Consider the following 19711-nt stretch of genomic DNA (forward strand, 5'->3'; position numbering starts at 1 on the left):
GTGATTAGCCCATTAATATTTGTTATCTTATTAATACATCAAGAACTGAACTACTGTATCATCAATCAATTATTATTTTAAAAAGGAGGAGCCAACCCAAACACCTGGGAGCTCAGAAAAGGCAAACCAACTCTTTGAGTATAATTAATGATTGTTCATTGTTTTTGAAGCAAACAAACTGATGAGCAGGAGAAAAAGGTTTCCATAAGCGAAACGATACAGCACCTAATTCTCTCCGGGTGAAAAACACAGTTAGGCTTTTGATTCTTGCTCATCCCTCTACCTTGTCTCTTATTTTCTTTGTATTTTGAGCTGTTAATTTTGGATGAATTGATCATGGATATGTATATTATCTTCCTTTCAAATTTAGTATAATTTTATGTGGTTTGATATATTACATCTAATACTCCTTATTTTTGTTTTTATCTAACAAATAAATCATTCTTTACTCAAAATTCACCAAAATTATTGATATTAGTAAAAGAGTTGGATGAATTTATGTTACTCTTTTAACTTATTACTGATATACTATAACTCAAACAACTCTTTTTACTAACCGAACTACTTTTATACATATTACATGAAAAAATAAAATATCTAAATTATAATATATCAATATCATATTAAATTAAAATAAATAAATTAGTTATGATATTATTGAGATTACAAAAGAAATTGATAAAGTAAAAAAACAGAGTAAGAAAAGTATAGAAATGAAATTAGGGGAAAAACCAGAAAAAGAAAACATGCACTCAGACTCACTATATATGAACACATGCACTGGCCGCATGATGATGATGGATCATACCCCCCCAATAATCACTACTTTCTCCGGCAACTCAAAACTCGCCGGGATATGGACGAGTCTTGGAGAATGAGAATGGGTACACCCACGTCCATGTCTCCTCCCCGGCGATCCACCGAGGACTCCACCTCCTACCTCCCCACGACCCTTTCAACCCCCAACACTTTACCGACGTTTTTGGTGGCCCCCCTCGCACTATTCTCTCCCGCCAGTTCTCCGCTAGTTACCCTAGATCCTCATCATCCATGCCTTTCTTCCACCAGGATATTTTCCGGCAGCAGGAGAAGGCTTCGCCTCCGCCGGTCAGTAGGAGTGGCCGAGGTTTGCCTCAATTCAGCATTCCTTCGTGGAAGCAGTGGAGTGGAGAAAGTAATCAGCGTAACCGTCAGAATGATGGTTTTTATAATGATGTTTTTGGATGGGATGATGAGAGTGTCGTGAGGTCAAGATTCTTGGTTTGAAATCAATTGACTGTCGCTGTTGGTGTCTGCTTGTTCGACTATGTTTCTGTAATCAGTTGTCTGATATGCCACAATCTTTCCCTGTTTAGATCCTTGGTTTTATCTGATTTCTGTCCGAGTTCATAAAGGCGCAACCTTGAAATATATGAAAGAGAAAACAGAGTACACTTTTTACATGAAAAACTTGTATGGAGCTGTATAATTTGAGACTTGAGAGAGTTCCTTTTTATACAATGATGTGTGCTCCCAACTGTCGACCTCCTAGAAATCAAACCAAGATGTTAGAAAAAGATGATCAGTTGTGCAGAAACGTACATTCTGAAATCTTGATCCATTTTCAGGCCAATAAATGTCAGGTCTAAGCGGAGTTCGACAAGAATGGGACATGAAAATTACCCGACACAACAAGAGTTGCCACCGCTCATTTGTATTTCTGAAAATGACTTCCTTGGGAACTTCAGGAGCTACTCTTTTGGATCGAGTCGAAGAAATGCATCCCCTGAAAGCATTAATCTCGAACCATTGTCAAACAGCAGTTTCAGAGTGTCTGCAGATGATTTACAGCTCAACTCACCATCGTCAGCAGTTTCATCAGTTTGCCAGTCAGACAAAGAGATAAAAATGAACACATGTGAAACTGAGCATGAGTTTTTGAGGAAGGGCACCTTGGAACAAGATTTAGAAGATGAATCCGTGAGTTCGTATATTATTGAGATCAACTCTGATAACAGGGAATGGACATGTGAATCAAATGGTGTCGATGAAGCAATTGTGTGGGCGAAAGAGAAGTTTCAAACACCCTTTTCAGAAGGAAAACCCATAGAAGGTTTGAGTGAGTGATGTTAGTTATCATGCAAGTTTAACAATTTATCTGTTAAGGTGATGTTGAAATTATCATACACTTGAAACCTACAGAAATACTGAAGGGACACGAGCTTTCAGAAAGGACAGAGAGCTTCGAATCAATGGTATGTTATTTGTCGCATGAACTGGAATTCGTGTATAGGATATACAGACTGCCTTGTATTGTGAATTCTCTGCATGCAAGGTGCAGCATATTGAGTTATTTGCTTTTTCTGTCAATCATTTGGTATGCTGAACAACAATACGAATGGATTGCTGAAGAAGAAACAAGCAACGTACTGAGCCATAGATCAATCTTGAGCGTTGCTTACCTGAAATTAATCACAGGATTCCGAAATTTGTTTTTCCAAATCTTGATTAACCATCTTCAATTGATACTGGAAAATTGTGTTGCTGCAAACAGATTATAGTTTTAGTAATATCATTTGGATATTATGCTTCATAATCCAAACTGGAATCATGATTGAAATGCAAAAGCACATGCCTTATTCCAATCAGTGAGATAAGATGCATTTGTTTTTCACCTGAAAGGGAACTACTAATTTCTTCAGTAAATCACGACAGATAGAAGCAGAAACGCAACTACTGGATGAAAAGATAAGGTTGTGGTCAACTGGCAAGGAAGCTGATATCCGGTTGCTCTTGTCTTCACTGCATCATGTGAGATGAATTTGCTGTATCCCATTACTAGTGTCAAATTTATTGTTTGAGAGTTATAGAAATTTGATTTTCCAAAGCATAACAAGAACCCTGTCGGCCCATTCAGATTCTATGGCCTAAAAGTGGCTGGCTAACGATACCTCTGATGAATATAATTGACAGCTCACAAGTGAAGTTAGCGTATCAGAAAGCACAGTTGTGCCTGCATCCCGACAAGCTGCAAGAAAGGGGTGCCACACTTCCAGAGAAACACATTGCTGAGGAGGTCTTTTCTGCTCATCAGATGAGGTTTTAGCCATTTTCTTCACCATTACTGCATGTAAATTTCAAAAAAACATGGGATAAGATGAGATGCAGAGTAGAAATATGATTGCAGTCGATTATATGACTGTGTTATGTTATTATTGTAGGATGCCTGGGCTGCATTTATCTCCCAGGATATTTTCTGTCACTGAAAAGTTGCAGATAATTTGAAGTGCTGTTCCGAAATCCCAATACTAGTTATAGCCTGAATATGATGACAAGAATATTGAGCAGAGGATGGGACTGTTCTCAACTGAACTCAGTGTTGACTTGTGAGTGAGGTCCCTGGACTTGAGTTCTTGGGCAATTAATACCATTTACATAATTGGGATTCACATGCAGTCCATTATGCACTGGTGATGGTAATTATATGGAGCATTGGCCTTCTTCAACTTGGAAAAATTTAAATGTGAGTATTGTATATCAACATGCTGTTTATTAAATTTTAGAGTGCAAACCGTCCATACCAGGAATGTTCGTTGTATTGTTGGATATTGTACTTCTTTCGGTCCTTCAATAAGAAAACTAAAGCAAAGAAAAGGATTGCTAAGAAGAACAGAGGCTCGTCTTTTATTTGGTCCTTATACGAGAGGAACTAAAGGCGGACTTTTAGTTTGGGACCTAGCAAGCGTTTGAAGCTCATTCTTTTTAGGCACATCTGATCCGGGTTAGAATTTTTCATCAGGCAAACACCTTTTACATCAGAACTTCAACAGAGAAGTGAGAAGTCAACTGCTGCACATCTATCAAACAAACGACAATAACGTAAATAACTGTCTCAAGAAATTTCATGGACGGCAGGATGCCATATCGGGAAGTAAACCCGGTGAAGATGAGCTTCTCCTCTTCTGGTCCAAGAGAGGGCTTCCTCTCCAGACCCGTAACAATGAGACCGCCCGGAAGCCAGACTGACTTAGCAATCTTTGTCCTACTACTTAACCGACTCCAGACTTCAGTTCCTAACTAGCAAGCTGAGGTAAGCTAAGGGTTTTTTCATTCAATATCAACTGTTACGTAATAGAAGAGTCAGGTAGGGGATTGGGCTATAGCCTCTCATCTAAAGAATAGGAAGTATGCCGCTTCAACAAAATATAGAAGTTTTGAGCAGAGGCTACAATCCGAGGCATTGGTCGATTTAAGCTCCATTTGGTCTACTGTAATGGATATAATTAAGAAAATACTAAACCATCAAGAAAGGAACACACCCGAAACTGGGAAAGAAATAACTTACTTCTGCCTCACTTCATGCTAATGATCAAAGACATAATCCACAGCCATCAGAGCAGACAAAAAACCAAACTTTTCCGTCAATTTCTCAATGGACTGGAATGATTGTAGGCACTCATATGATTTCACAAAAAGTTACTTTGCAGTTTCTTAAGGGCATCAGCCGGTAATTACATAGCATGAGAGGATATATCCATCCATTTATCCAACTAAGACAAGAACATGAGAAGAAGAAAAGAGTGCAAGAAAAAGAGGTATCTCCTTATCAACTCCCTTGCCTTAACAATTCCCTGAACTCCTCCTCAGTGGTCTTGAGCATCAAGGGGAGTGCAACCTTTGCTCCACTCTGTACAGCCTTCATATGTCGAGGCTTTATTCTCTTCTCCAGACTAAATGCGAAATACTGCGGAAATCCCTTCAGCTCCTCCAATCTCCCATTCATTTCCTCAGAAAAGTACTTGAATTTCGGCTTGAAATTGTTCTCAACGCTGAATGTGAACAGCCCAGGACACCTCAGTACCATCCCCACTGCATCAGCCTTAGAAAAACCCAGACTGACGAGATAATCCAGTTTTGGTATCAACGTGTTCTCCACACTCGAAACCAGTAAAATGGGATCTTGATAAGCTAATGCATGCAAATCTTTGAACCCCAGCCTATGGAGATAGAATAGAGCCGGCTTCAGCTGATCTCTAACACTGGAAATCAAGACTCTTGGACATTTGTTGATCACTCTTCTGAAATTCTGCTCAGGAACTCTAAGATCGTAGGATAGAAAATTGAAAACTGGGTTGAGGTCAGATTTTATATCTGAAGTCAGAATCTTGGGGCACATACCAAAGATTCTGGCTAAATCCTTGAGGTGGATGCCTTTGGATTGGAGGAAGGTGACAATGGCGTGGATTGAATGTAGAGGAGCGGTGTGGAGAGAGGGGTTTTGGGCCAGAGCTCGGCCGGAATCGACGCCCATAATTTCAAGGCAGAGGATTTTTTCTTTGAATTGGAGGGAGATGCTTGCATTGGTTCGTTGGTAGAGTGGGTGTTGATGGAGAACGTTTTTGGGTTTGGGGGTTATGAGGTTGCTTTCTAGTTCTGAATCTGCAGCTGGTTTTTGAGAAGAGAAGCACATGGAGGAGTGGAACGCCGTTGCCGCCACAGGCATGGTGGTGGCGCCGGTGGCCCTGCCGTGGAGTGACAGCGGAGGGGCGAGCGAAGCAGGATTGAGTTTTGTTTTGGCTTTCTCCTGGCTCAGCGGCCATGTCTGTTTCTCTTTTTATCTGATTCTTGCACTGCCACCTGGCGATTTGTTCCAACTTTATTGGCCGACACTGGATATCACAATGGATTGGATGCGAAATTTTTCAACATGTTCCGTGAAATGACAAAATAACCCTACATTTTTCAACAGTTCTCTCCTGTTTTCTGTTTCTTATAATTCTACTTTTCAAGAAACACGACTGCAGAAACATCAGTTTGATCCTTGCTCACTTATGAAAGCAAAACACAAGTATTTTTCTAATTTTATAAAAAGTTTTACAGTCCAAATAAATCAGGGGTTTGCTTGTGCATTTGTCTAATGATACAGGTCAAATGACTGACGACAACATAAGTAGAACAACTTGAAGCAACCGTTGTAACTACCACGATCAAGACGACGAGATACCTGACACTGTCGAAAAGGACCCAAAAAAAAAAAACAGACATGAGTACTCTTATAATTAATGAGACTGAACTTGCAAATCAACGCATGCATAGGCATCGATGTATGTTGTCTTGAAACATCATCAATGCCTTTGGCGACTGCTGCAATCTTCAAGCAATATATACTATGATGTCTTCTTCCACACAGAAAATGAATAAAACACATGAAAGCTTTAAAGCAGCAGAAGAGAACGGTGTGGTGAAACAACAATCATTGGGGTCAATCTTTTTGAAGTTAAATATCCAACTTTGAAGGCCACATGCAAATTTACAGAAACAAGAAAGAAAAAGAGAAAAAGAACGCAAATCGCATGGACATACTAACCATTACTGGCTTCCACTTCGTCGCCTGTTTTCCAAACAACATCTTTCAACCCAGTTGAGAGGTTCTTGTAAAACTTCATGCAGAAGAAAGAAAACAAAAAAATTGCCATCATATAACAAATATATCTAGCTTAATGGTAAATGAAAAGTACATGCAAAAATAATAATTTCCACGCATCAAGTTAAAACAGTATGTTACAGGTTATTTTCTAGTACCAACCTGCAGCCACATGCTACATATTTAAACATGCATTTGCCAATCAGGTAGTCAACCACATAAGTAGTCAACCATTTTATGGTTCTTCCAGAAAGCTCATAACTTGCGACAAAATCTAATACCTTGTGAAATTCTAATGTATCTCCTCCAGTCTTACGAAGCTCAACCATGTGAAGTGAAGGAGCCACTTCAAAGATCTGCAAGAGCATTTAGGATTAGATCAAAGCAAAACCATTTCACAGGCAATGTTGATAATTTCCTTCTCTATTAAGCAGGATAATCACGATCTCTTTATATTTTGCATCAATTACAAATTACTCATAATCATGCCAATTAAAAGAAACTCCGCACTTATGTCAACATACATGAAACTCAAAATGAAGTGCAGGATATAACTCACTATATTTGTTTTCATTTTCAAATTATCTTCGAGATAAGTCAAAACATACCTAATGTTTGCCATCATACAGATAAAGTACACCTTATCTGGGTATTTTTAACTGTTTTAGCATAAATACATACATATATATACACACACATATACATAAATATATATAAAAAAGACATGATTTGACAATGAATAGTAATTTGTCTCCCAAAACACAACATTAAACATACAATACGTTTCAATTATCTCCAAAAACAAATCCAAACGTACATTCTATCTTTAACACATACTTATTTATCTTTATTTTTCTCTCTCTATCTCCACAAAACACAACAAAATACTCAGAAAACAATCCAAACACTATGACTATTTTTTGCATCAATCAGGCGTTAACCAAGAACCTCTCTGGTCTTGAACAAGACCACATTGGCCAAAATATGCAAGAGATTAAGAGGTTTCTCCAGATAATGTACCTCTGTTGCAATTGATAGGTGACCCTTGCGCCCCGACTTCTCACCATGAAGTTTCATCTGAGAAAAATAATCATCAAAAGGGATCACAAGACGAAGAATTGCTACAAGACCTCATGGCTCTCTTGCATAGTATTTAATAACTATTTCTCGAAAGGAAAAAATCAAAAGAGATCATAGAATGGTAAAAAAGTTGAAAGGTAGGAACATGAAAATGTTTATACATGAATAAGATATCAAGTCTAAACAGAAGAGTTTTGAGAATGGTATGGCAAATAATTGTGTGAATCACCTTGTAGTTGTTTTTCTTCACGTCAAACCCCATAGGTGCAGCAGCTTGCTCAATTTTTGATATGATCTCATTTGCTGGACATTTGGATGTAAATCTTGTTTCTCGCTTAACAAGTCCCTATCATCAAATATAATGTCAGGCATCTTTTATTAAGCTCCCACAGATGGGAGATTCTGTTACTCTGCCAATTTAAATATTATATCAAACAGACCATTTGCTTTTCAAAGAGAGAATTGAGATTGAGACCCTGTGACTTAGAGATAAGCTCAAACGCATTCATGGTCAGTGGTGTAGGCGGTCGTTCCTCCCGCCTCTCTACAACAAGGTTTGGAGATTCCTGGATATAAATGAGAAATGTTAACTGTTTATGCAGCTTCAACTTTATCACACAATACCGCGTAATATCAAAACCACTTCAAAATGTAAATCAAGAGAAACATAAGAAACAAACCGCTGATTCATTAAAAATAGCATTAATGTCATCAAGGGTAACATCCTCGTGTTCAAAAACAGGTGACCTGTATCCTTTCTTGAACCATTCATTCTCAAGAATCTCTGCAATTGTGATGCGCTGTTTCACATGGACAAGGATGGTTAAGTTTTGATTGGCAAGAAAAAGATCAGGCAACTGTGGATAGGGACTGTAAGAAACCGGTTTCTTTCTCTAATAAAGCAAAAAATTCAGATCTTGTTATTTCTCTTTCCCAGGTGCGATAGGTGGGGACTTGATAATTAGCATGAGAGATAGGGAATATACCGTTGATGGATTTGGATCCAGAATTCTTTTGATCAATTTCTTTGCACTTGACGAAAACCATGCAGGACATGAAAAATCAGCCTTAAATATCTGCAAAAGATCAAGTTTTGACCATTATAGTTTTTGCAACGATATGATGCATGAACCAGGTTACATCAGTTCTTCTTGATGTGTCCTTTGAAAGTTTCCCAACTAATTCAGAAATCAAATAGAACTTATTTGCCCCAAGGGGACACAACACAAAAGGACAAGTAACTATGCAATAGTTTAATCATCTTTCTAGAATTACATATTAACAGACAATTACCTTTTTATACAATGCCATAAGATTTGATTCCTCAAAAGGCAAAAAACCAGCCATAAGGACAAAAAGAATAACACCACATGACCAAAGATCTGCCTTAGCTCCATCATAACCCTTATTGTTGATCACCTAGATGATTAGAGGACCAAAATGATAAGAGACCATTGAGAAAGCAAAGTTCCTATGGATTTGTGACGCTGATTACAAACCTCGGGAGCAACATAATTTGGTGTTCCACATGTTGTGTGAAGTAAGCCATCTTCCTAGCAACCAGAATAAGAAATCGAACTTAAGTCATCTTATGCATAATCTACCACATAAAGTCTTTAACAAACACCGGATTAATATCAATATATAAGTTCCTTATAGTATGATGGAACTAATAGAAGAGAGACAATAAGAATTTTTATGGTATTGCATTTGCTCAATATACTAACCCGAACTTGTTGAGGTAGAGCACTCAATCCAAAATCTGAGACTTTAAGAACCTCATTAGCATCAAGCAGCAAGTTCTCTGGCTATAAATGAATAATATATAAAAATCAAAACTAATGATTCAGAGTGTGGTGTGAGTTATTCTGGAGAAATTATGAGATGTAACGGGAAAAGAATGGAAAGCTAACCTTAAGGTCCCTGTGATAAACACCTCTGCTGTGGCAGTAATCTACAGCATTGATGAGCTGCTGAAAATATTTTCTGGCTTCATCTTCTTTTAGTCTCCCCTTAGTGGCCTGGCCATAAGAAAACATCACGAGGCTATATGTAATTAGCAATAAGATTGTTATGAAAATTATCATTAGAAATGAGAAGCACTTAAGAACATACAATTTTGTCAAAGAGTTCACCACCAGTGACAAATTCCATAACAATATAAATCTTTGTCTTGCTGGCCATGACCTAAAAACAGGAGAATATCATCTATCATCAACAGATCATTTAACTTTGACGTCAGACTACATAATAAAATCACCAGTCTCTATACCTCATACATGCGAATGACATTTGGATGCCTTATCAATTTCATGGTTGATATTTCGCGCTTAATCTGCAAGAAATGCAAAATAATCACAATTACATAAAGATACAACTTTAAGGGCACAAAAAAAGGAAAGGGAAGAACAAGAAAACAACAGAAAGAAATAAGAGCAACAAATGAGATATCCTGCATAGTCCTTTCCACATTTAGGATCTTCATAGTAAGCCTATTCATAAGTAGATACTCACAAACAAAAAAATCCGAAGAAACAAAAAAGTATCAAGATTCCAACACCTGGAAAGGGGAAAGCAAAATGAAAGAAAGTAGATGTCAAACTTGAAAATCCAGAGAAAAAGACGTGTCCATATATATGAAAAGGTCAAACTAAATTCTTGCATACACTGAAAGACTGATCCACATACAAGATCTGAAAAATCAGACCCAAACAGAACATAGGTAATAATTCATCAAATCAAGAAACCGCACCTGTCCTATCATCTTGTGCTTGAGAACCTTCTCTTTATCAAGAATCTTGATAGCCACATTCTCGCCTGTCTCTACATTCCTTGCAAACTTCACTTTAGCAAAAGTTCCTTCCCCCAGCGTCCTCCCCAATTCATATCTTCCTACCCGTGTCCTCCCACTGCTACTCCCACCTCCACTCCCCCCAGCACCACTTGATTTTGATGCCATAACCATATGTAAGACCCTTTATCCGTCTGTATCTATAAATCAACGTATCGATACAAACTCCCCTTTTTGCACTGATCCTCAGTCACTTGGCAATACAAATCCCATCCATCTCATCTTTTCTTGAGTCTCTCCTTTCCTCTTTCTTGAATCCTGAACCCCTAAAGCCTCTTCTTCTTGCAAGGCTGCCACACCTGAGACTTGGCTACATTCATCTTAATATGCTTTTTTGTTTTTTTTTTTTCCTCGCAAAACTAAAACGGAAACAACAAGTAAGAGAATTCCGATCAGAAACTTTTCGAGATTTCAACTTTGGCAAACGAGGACCCGGAAAGCTTTTTCGAAACGGAAGAATTCATTAATGCAAACCCCATCAGCAACCGTCAAATAATAAAAGATTTATTGGCTAAATCTGGAGAAAGATTCGAGATTAGTTTAAAGCAGCGATGAATCAGGAATTTTAAATATTGTCGGTACCATTTGTCTTGGAGATGTGGGGGCGGAAGAGTGTAGAATTTGTGTCGGGATTTTAAGGTTAACGAGATTTAGAGTTGGGATTTTGCTCAACGATCAGCCAACTAATGATAGAAGATTTCAAGCAACACTAATGGAATCAACTTAAATCAAAGATTAACGGGACGGTCGAGATATGTTTAGGTTTAATCATTCATGGTCATGGGTAGCGTGAGGATTTGGATGTAATACGAGCAAGAGTGGACAACTGAGGAAGGTGGCGTCCGCAGTGGTGGGGTTAGAGTAAGGTAAGCTGCAGAGATGCTTAGAATGAGTCGTCACCCTCATGAATGTTTGACATTTGACTGGAAATTTTTCATTCAAATTAAATTTGTCAAGTGAAATTAATTATAAAATAAGTGTTAGATATTTATTAATAAAAATTAATTATTTTTCTTAATTATATAATAAATTATATTATAAGTATATTATATTTAACGACTCAATTTAAATTATAAGTTTGTCGATTGACATCAATCGACAAAGACTTTTTGGCATGGAACGTTGATTGCTTCTTCCTAAATCACATAATCAAATGGTGGACATCATTATCAACTTATCCCACATTATTAAGCTAAAATATATAATATGCAAATAGTTGGGCATCATAAGCAGTGAAATTGTGACCTTGAAAGCACCTCTAATTATTCAATATGCCTTTAAATTATTGAAAGGCTACATAATTGAGTTTAGATATTCATCCTAGGTTGCATTTTGTGGTTCTTCCCCATTCAAACTTTTATTGTAAATTAATATTATGTATCATCTTATATTTTATATATATATATATATAAGATTTACGATATTAATACATTTAAACTACTATCATAGTATGACATATAACGTGTTATAAGAAAAAAAAATCGATTATTTTGTTTCTAACTAATTTTTTCTACAATCAACAGAAGACATCATAATACAAAAAAAAAGGTGCATATTTTATTCATCTGATTTGTATAAAATTGAATATGATCCATCCATCTAAAATCAGATAAGACCTAATGACTTATATTAATAAGGAAATAAATGTTTATCTATGTGAAAAAAATCCAATAATGCTTGTACAAAAAATGGCATATATATGTTTTTGGATAAAAGAAGGTTGTGAGGGTGTTGTATTTGCTTTGGGTCAACTACTCATCACCATTACAGCACCGTAGAATAGAATACTTAATTCAAACTAAAGTATCTTTTAATATTAAAGAGGATAATGTACATACATATATATAATTTACTAGACATTAAATTCACATTAATTTAAAAATGAATTACAAAATAAAATACTCGACGTGTAGTTGTACGTATTTCAACGTGTAGTACCAAGACAATAAAATAACATATCCAAACAATATTTTGATTCATGGTACTGAAAATCTGAAATAATAAAATAAAATATCAAAAAGGATCTATCTATATGTTATTCTCTAATTAATAATTAGTTTAATTATAATGAATTCGTAAGTTATGATTTAAATTCATTAACCGCATCTAATTAATTTTTAATATTTGCATATAATTAAGAATTGTATATTTGAATCCACTAATCCTCCCCCTCTCCCCCCACTGGGTCAATGGGGTTTGTTTTTTCCAAAAACCGTCTTTAGGGCCTGAACCCCAGATGGTCTTCCTGTATATTGGACCTGAATTCGGCCCACTACAATGATGAAGCCCGAATTCCTCGTTGTATGTAAAACCGGATTTGCAACGCAGCCCAATACAGTTGAATAATAGAGGCCATGGTTTTGAATTTTGATCCCAAAGAGCGACGCCAGTAGTTGTTATCTGGAAATTAAGTAGAAAATTAACACAAAGTTTGATCTCAAATTAGCGAGAGCATCACATACTGTTCGTTTGCATTTTTACTTGGAGGTTGTTTGAAGTTTTTCCTCCATGGATTTGTAGTTTTTGAGCTAAAATGCAGTAAAATTTCACTTGGAAACTGCTTGGGAATGATTAGTGCGTGATTTTGGGTGGTGGCAGAAGGGTAAGCCTCAATCAAGGCTTGCCAAATCATGCTTGCTTTTGGAACTACGTTGTTTGTTAATTATGCTAATTACGCTGCTTTTGCATGTATTTTATGATGATATTACTTCTTTTATGATGTGCTGAACATGCTTGGATTTTCTTCTAATTTACGGTTCCTTACAAATCGATGTTTCTGCGTCGTTTTACTTTTTGTTTTCTGAAATAGCGAAGACAGATAAACAAATCTACAGTTTAACATATGGAATAAAAAATACAGACTTGTTCCAGTGAACGGTCTGATTGCTAGTTTAGATACAGTCTCGGAAAGTTGGGTTATTGTTACAAATTCTGCATACTTCAAATCTAGAGCAAAAATGGAAAATAAGGTGAAGCTATCTGAGCCAGAAAGAAGTAGGTTTTACTCATGAAAGACAGACAAAGACCTCTGAACCTTCTTGAGTAATTGGGTAGTCTGGGTGGTATTAAGAGATGAAATGGAAGCATTATGAGAGGATGATGGCAGCTTGGTGTATTGTGACAGAGAAATAGAATCATTAGTGCCAGCTTCTTTCTCCTCTTCATGTATTGTGTCCAGCATCTTTGATGTCCGGTGCCTCATGACGCTTACAAACTGTGGTGGCGCCACTTCTGTGATGAATCTGGCTATACGGGCATTTGCCATTTTCTTATGATGTTTCTGGGAAAGTAATAAGTTTGAAGAGGCACAAGATAACTTGTTTGGTGGAGGAAATGGGAGTTGTGGACAACTAATGCTGTACCTTGACTCGAATTTTATAGCTCCATGCTTGTTATTTGATGAGGTTACGGATTTATTTAAAGACTTAAATTGAGTCAATAGTCGTTCTCCAAAGGTTTTAATTGTTTTTAGCTGTTTATGCCGCCTTTTTCTTTTTGAATTTATTGTCTGAAAACAATGTTGGATTTATCAGTGTTACCATAGTGGATGCCGAGATGATTAACTTCACAATTGGGACCAGATGATGTTGTGTGTCTAAACATGGATGGGGAATCATATCCACTACAGATATCCTTTTTGTTGGCATCGAAAATTTTGATTTTCAACTTTTTCAGGGTTTGCCTAAAACCAGTTTTTAGTGCATGCTGTATATTTATAATGGGTGAAAATCCACATCACGTAAGAGTTAAGTATATCACTATTGGTTAGAGAAAATTCTGCTTAGTTCGTTTCTCTGGAAAATTCAGGAGCCTAAAACTTGACAAGTGGGGGCTTCTTCTCCATGTATCATCCTGTGCACATATTTTAGTCATCTGTACCAATTGCTTCACACTCACAACTCCGAAAATGTCTTATTTTGTTTATTTGCTGGAATCTAATTATGTGAATAGAAAGAGAGTGCAAGAATGACTTATTTGAAGAACTCTGTGTACTGTGTAAAAACATCTCTCAAGGGGAATCTATATTTTTTATTGTATGAGCATTGAAAGATTGATGATTTGAGATTGAGAAGATCGAAAATGAACCTCCTACTGGGAGAGAGGATGGGATGTTAAACCTATATATCCTTTAGGAGCCTTATTTAATAGTGGGATCTTTGGAATTGCGCAAGTTAACTTAAGAAGAACCCACAAGCCTCAATACACACTTGTTTATCATCTTTGTTATAAAGCATATCTCAATTTTTGATTAATTTATACACTGGGGTTCGGTTCTACTTATCTAAATAGGTGTTAGCAAGCTAGTTGTCTGCGCCCTGCTTGTTCTGGGTCTTTTAAGTTGTAGTAAAATGACTCTTTTTAAGGCCTGGGTTGTTTTAAGTCATATGAGAGCCAGTCTTAAGTAATTTATACAGCATTTTGTAAAATCTGTCAACAGTGCTTTAGGTTGGGGGTAGGGTAATACATGGCTTCTGTTGTAAGACATGTTACGGATTTTTCTCTACTTATGGTATCCAAATATATGTTGGCCACATTTAATGATATTAAGTATGCTCTCTCTTTCTCAGACTAATAAGCACTTTGTTTTTAAATTATTTTGACAAATGAATTTAGGATAGGAAACCACTTTAGCTGTAAGAAATCATAAATAGGGAAACTAGAATATGGCTACTCTTTGATCTTGACTCTATGCCAATACTTAGGTTATAATTGTGCTAGAAGCTTCTCGTTAGTGCCTTTTTTGCATTCTCAACGTAAAGTGCATAATACAACGATCTAATCGTTTGTTCTATGCAGGAGGGCTTCTGGAGTTGGGACGAGGGTGAAACACATGCTATTCATTTTGAAGGATTGGATATGTTCCAATCAAGAGAGCAGGATTTCTACCGTATTGGTGTTGTTATGAAGTAAAATGCAGACAAGGACTGCATTATGATGTCACGTTCTGTTATGAGAATTCATTGTGTGCAAGTCAGAAGTTATATAGACCTTGTTTGATTCCATATGGTTTTGGTGGCCCTACAACTCAAGTGGATGAAGGAAATTTGTCACTACATGGTATTTGGCTAGAAAGCTCATCCATCTTTGATCTCAGGTTACCTTCTATCCAGGGCACACACAGTGCCTCTTACTGACAATTAAGGTTAATTCTTTTTGTTCTAGTATGCATTTTCAATGGCTTTCTAAAATTCCTAGGGTCAATTATTTCAATTCTTGAAATTCACAGGAGTTACATTTTTGTTCAAAATCAAGTATATCACTGCTCAATTTCACTTGATTTGAGGAATGACTCCTTTCAGTATTTGTAATGTTAATTGTTTATACTTTCTGGTAGTGTTGGGTGTATAACTAGCACATATCCAGATGATTGAAAGAGTTGCATTTGATAAAGAACTGACGATGTAAAATGGATTTGCAGTTGATGGATTAATGTATAGCTATTTAGTTGAGCAGTCCTGAATCTGATTGCTGTCGGGCATGCTGTGGCCTTCTAATAGAAGATCAAGTTGGAGGAATCCCACTGCCCTTGTTATGTATAAACTGATAGTAAAAACAACACAATTTTAGATATCTCACATAGCTTGTTTGGTAGTTGTGCTTTTCCTCTAGTCTCCAATGCTGTAGAGTTTGGGGTCAATTATATGATACTAGTTGGGGGTATTGCTATTGTTTGGTTATCTTCTAGTCTCCAAGGCTCCATTCTTTGGCCTGGTGCGGCTGCTGAATTATGTCGACAGACAAGAATAAAAAGAAACTTTTTCACTTTTGGACTTTGAACAACAGTGACGTGAGGGTGAGGACTAAGGAGGAGTCTGCCTCTGCCTCTCGCAATTTCTTCCAGATAGCAGCTCTAATTTAGACGACTTTAGATGATGTGCTATCAGAATGAGGGAAGTTGGAATCATACTGCGTCTCTTATAGACCGAATTTCTGTACATTTTTCGCATCAACAAATCCATCCAACATTCATCTTAATCACCAAGTCCTTAACAATGCATCACTGCTCTAGGTGTCCCACTTATTTAAATGTTTCAATTCGGATGGGGTTTCTTTGCTTTTTACAGTATTTTCTTTTCTATTTACGACTTAGGTGACGACTTATTTATGCGGTAATTTAGACAAGAAAGAGTAAACTCCGACGGAAAAACTAACTTTATAAACTATGGATCACATATGCGTATTTCAAAAATTAAATGAAATTGAGGGCAGCAGCAAAGCCATCACGTGCGCCGTGTAAGGCAGGTAACTGATATGTGATTAAAGCTAAAAGGGCATCAAAAGAAGAATAGTAGGAAAAGGGCCCTAAGAAAAGAGAAGAAATGGTTGTATATGATATGAAACTGTCACCACCTTTTAAGTTCCAAATGCGACATTTATTCATGTCTTAATATATCCATTTCCCGGTCATTTTCCAGCCCTTTTCTTCTAGGAAGCTCCTCCAAGTTATCCATCAAGTTTTTCGTTCATATATAACGTCTCTGTGCGTGGATTTGTCATATAAAAAATGATAAATCATAACAATTTTTCTTAAAGTTTGGCATAATATCATTTTTTTTTTATTTGAAAAATTATAAATATTTCTGTTAATGTTGCTAAAAAGTACGATTAACTATATTTGCATTATAGAGGCACGATTTAACACGTCTACACTAGAGTTTGGTACAAGTCTCTTCCTTTCCTCAAATGAAACAATTGGGAGGGTATCTATACTACCAAAAAATTACATTGTTTAGGGTAGGTGAGCGTGAAATACCATTTCTCCCTTCACCTACTCCTATCACACGGTTGTGATTTGTTAGTTGAGGGTATTTTAATAATTTACTACATGGCGCTAATTGGCAAATTTGACTAAAGTCTTTCCTTTTAAGGGAGATATTCTTCTTTTCTTATTGGGATGATCTTTCCCTTCATAGTGCAATTTGTTTTTCTTTTGCAACTCGATTGGTCCTCAGTTATGCAAGGTATTATCCGCTCTGACTTCATATGAGCCTTACAATTTTGTTCTGAAAAAGTACCTCACTATGGATAAAAGGTCTTGGAGCTTATAAGCTACTCAAGCTCCTAGTTTGCAACCAATATGGGCGTCTTGTCTACATCATTAGTCCCCCAAACAAGGGGCTTGAGAGGGATACATGGCCTCGTTCCCACAAACGGCGACCGCCTCAACTTGGGTCGACCTAAGGAATCTAGCTGAGGCGAACCTCGGCCAGAACCTAGTCGAAGCGTCGAGCCTCGACTAGCCACGCGTCGCCCCCTTCGATGACAACCCCCCCACTCTCAATGTTTTTCTCCGGCATATCATGACCTGATTCGAATGGATACCTAACTGACCCCAAGTACGTTGACTCGTAAGAGACGAATTGATGCAATACAATAAAAAAAAAGAAATCAATAATAACGCGAGAATGGAGAAGAGAAGGAAAAAATTAATAGAAGATACCTCTTTAGCTATGAAGATATTTTGCAAAAAGACAAAGAAGAAATTACATTTGGTGAAGTGCCAACATTTACTATAATTCATAAATATCCCAAGAGATATTTAAGAATTGGGGGTGTTGATGGAAGAAAAACAAATTGCATTGATGAAGGAAAAGATCATCCTCATAAGAAAAGAAGAATATATCTCCTGAAAGAAAGTTTGTAGTCAAACTTGCCAAATTAGTGTAATATGGTAGATTACTGAAATACCCTTAAAGAGCAAATTGCAACCTTATAATAAAAGTAAATGAAAGCTGATATGGTATTTCATCCCCACCTATCCTAAATAATGTAACTCTCTGGTAGTATAAATACCCTCCTTATTCTTTCATTTTAGAGAAAGAAGAGACTCATATCAAACTCTAGTATAAATTGAACTAAATCACGTCTTTATAATATAAATTTAGTCGAACTCGCTTTTTAACAACATCAATTAATTAAAAAAAAAAAAACAATTCAATTGGGATGGGCAGAAGGGTCTCTTGCATTTTGTGATACCATTAGGGCATTGTCCTCTTGTCAATTTTCTTGTGTCGTTTTCCTTGGGCAACTTGCTAATATAAACAGCTTTTACGTTAAGTTCCTTAATATGTTGAAAACAGGTGAATTAAACGTGGGATTCTTACATCATTATTACGAGAGCCTGACGATATAATAGTTAATTCAATCGCAATTCGAGTTATGATAGTTTAATAGTTAATTTAATGTTAGTTTTTGAATTCAATATCATGAGTTATGATAGCCTAATAATGAACTCACTAATTTTTTATTTAAATGTCACGCATTTAAATTTTATCATACCACAAAAACTCATGAATCTATACTTACAATAAGTGGATAATAATCAGAATGAGTTTCACTCTACCTAATTTCCTAATTAACCCACACCAAAAGAAGAAGGGAGAAAATGAAAACACAAGTTGGGAAGGTAAACAGCTTCTTTCAGAAGATGGTCCAGAAATGTACCAACCCATATCCACACTACTTAATATATTTTTGAACAATTAGAGATATTAATAGTGTGTTGACATGCAATACCCCATTTTTTCTATTGCTCCTGACTCCAACAACTCGTAAAGTGGTGGATTAATTTTGTCAAATAAAATAACAACACACACTGATTTGTGTAGAGTTCAATTCTCTTTTTAAGGTAAACATCCTAATCTAAAATTTTATTTTCTACTATATTAGCACCCACTCACAATTATTATTTTCAAGAGTTAATGATATAATTTTGTTTAAAAAAATTATATTTTCAACTATTTTATTCAATTATATTTTCATAAGGCAATGTGCTTGCACTTTTTGTGCAATAAATACGAGGACAGAAAAGAGATATAGAAAATAAATGTCATCATCGGTGGAAATATATATGAATTATTTAAACTGCTTTATTTAATTTTATGAATATATTATTGAAACTGCTATATATATCATACTTGTATGCAAAAACTCAACCCAATTCTCACGACCCAACAAATCTTCGGCGGCTCACTCACTCCTCCATCACCAAAAGCTACCCCCCACTTGAGCTTCCATCTCCACACACAAAACGAAAATGGAAGCTAAAGCTAATACTAAAACATTATCTACGGCTATAATCATATTTTCATCCCAAACAATCCATCCTGCAGGAGCAACAACAACCACTCAGCCGCCGCTCAAAGTTCATCCCTCGGCTAGGACTCCGTTTTCAGCAATTGCACCGCCTCAATATCTTCAAGTATCCCGGCTCCGACTTCGTGTAACCCTTGACACGATAAGCGAAGAGAGCAAGACAGATGGTTATGACTGCATCGAGTCGTCGCTGTCCGACGTTAGTATTAGTAGCGAGGAGCGCGTTTCAGGCGATATACCGGCGGAGGAGACATCTGAGCTTGTTGTACTCGAAATGGCTG

At 36.6% G+C, this 19711-nt stretch overlaps 2 protein-coding genes, 1 long non-coding RNA gene and 1 pseudogene across 6 annotated transcripts; 2 read left to right on the forward strand and 2 right to left on the reverse strand.

Annotated features, from left to right (window-relative positions):
- Positions 1–822: 822 nt before the first annotated feature.
- LOC105167542 (uncharacterized) lies at positions 823–4394 on the forward strand (the record flags this gene model as incomplete). The annotated part of the gene is made up of 6 exons (XM_088883114.1): positions 823–1260; positions 1597–2092; positions 2182–2234; positions 2695–2790; positions 2897–3078; positions 3201–4394. Coding segments are annotated over 6 exons (1329 nt in total), but the record flags the coding sequence as incomplete, so codon positions are not given.
- Positions 4395–4443: 49 nt separating this feature from the next.
- Positions 4444–5482, reverse strand: LOC105167279 (transcription termination factor MTEF1, chloroplastic pseudogene; annotated as a pseudogene).
- On the reverse strand, positions 5476–11202 carry LOC105167280 (CBL-interacting serine/threonine-protein kinase 23). 4 transcript variants are annotated; one of them, XM_088884166.1, is made up of 15 exons: positions 10236–11201; positions 9756–9818; positions 9599–9670; positions 9397–9504; positions 9211–9291; positions 8983–9036; positions 8777–8902; positions 8470–8559; positions 8164–8283; positions 7924–8049; positions 7713–7829; positions 7424–7480; positions 6685–6759; positions 6347–6419; positions 5476–5616 (listed from the first exon to the last, which is right to left on the reverse strand). In XM_088884166.1, exons 1-15 carry the CDS (start codon positions 10446–10448, stop codon positions 5594–5596), a joined length of 1398 nt encoding a protein of 465 aa, XP_088740292.1. In that variant the 5' UTR covers positions 10449–11201; the 3' UTR covers positions 5476–5593. The 4 variants fall into 4 exon arrangements, with proteins under 4 accessions (XP_088740292.1, XP_088740291.1, XP_011085229.1 ...); XM_088884165.1 differs by having other exon boundaries at positions 5509–5648; positions 10236–11202; XM_011086927.3 differs by lacking the exon at positions 5476–5616 and adding an exon at positions 5779–5989 and having other exon boundaries at positions 10236–11199.
- Positions 11203–12688: 1486 nt separating this feature from the next.
- Positions 12689–15795, forward strand: LOC105167281 (uncharacterized). The gene is made up of 2 exons (XR_002287702.2): positions 12689–12936; positions 15132–15795. It is a non-coding gene; the product is annotated as an uncharacterized LOC105167281 (long non-coding RNA).
- The last annotated feature ends 3916 nt before the right edge of the window (positions 15796–19711 follow it).

This window comes from Sesamum indicum, linkage group LG8, assembly GCF_026168435.1.
Source record: "Sesamum indicum cultivar Baizhima isolate 11 linkage group LG8, ASM2616843v1, whole genome shotgun sequence".
Classification (NCBI taxonomy): Eukaryota; Viridiplantae; Streptophyta; class Magnoliopsida; order Lamiales; family Pedaliaceae; genus Sesamum; species Sesamum indicum.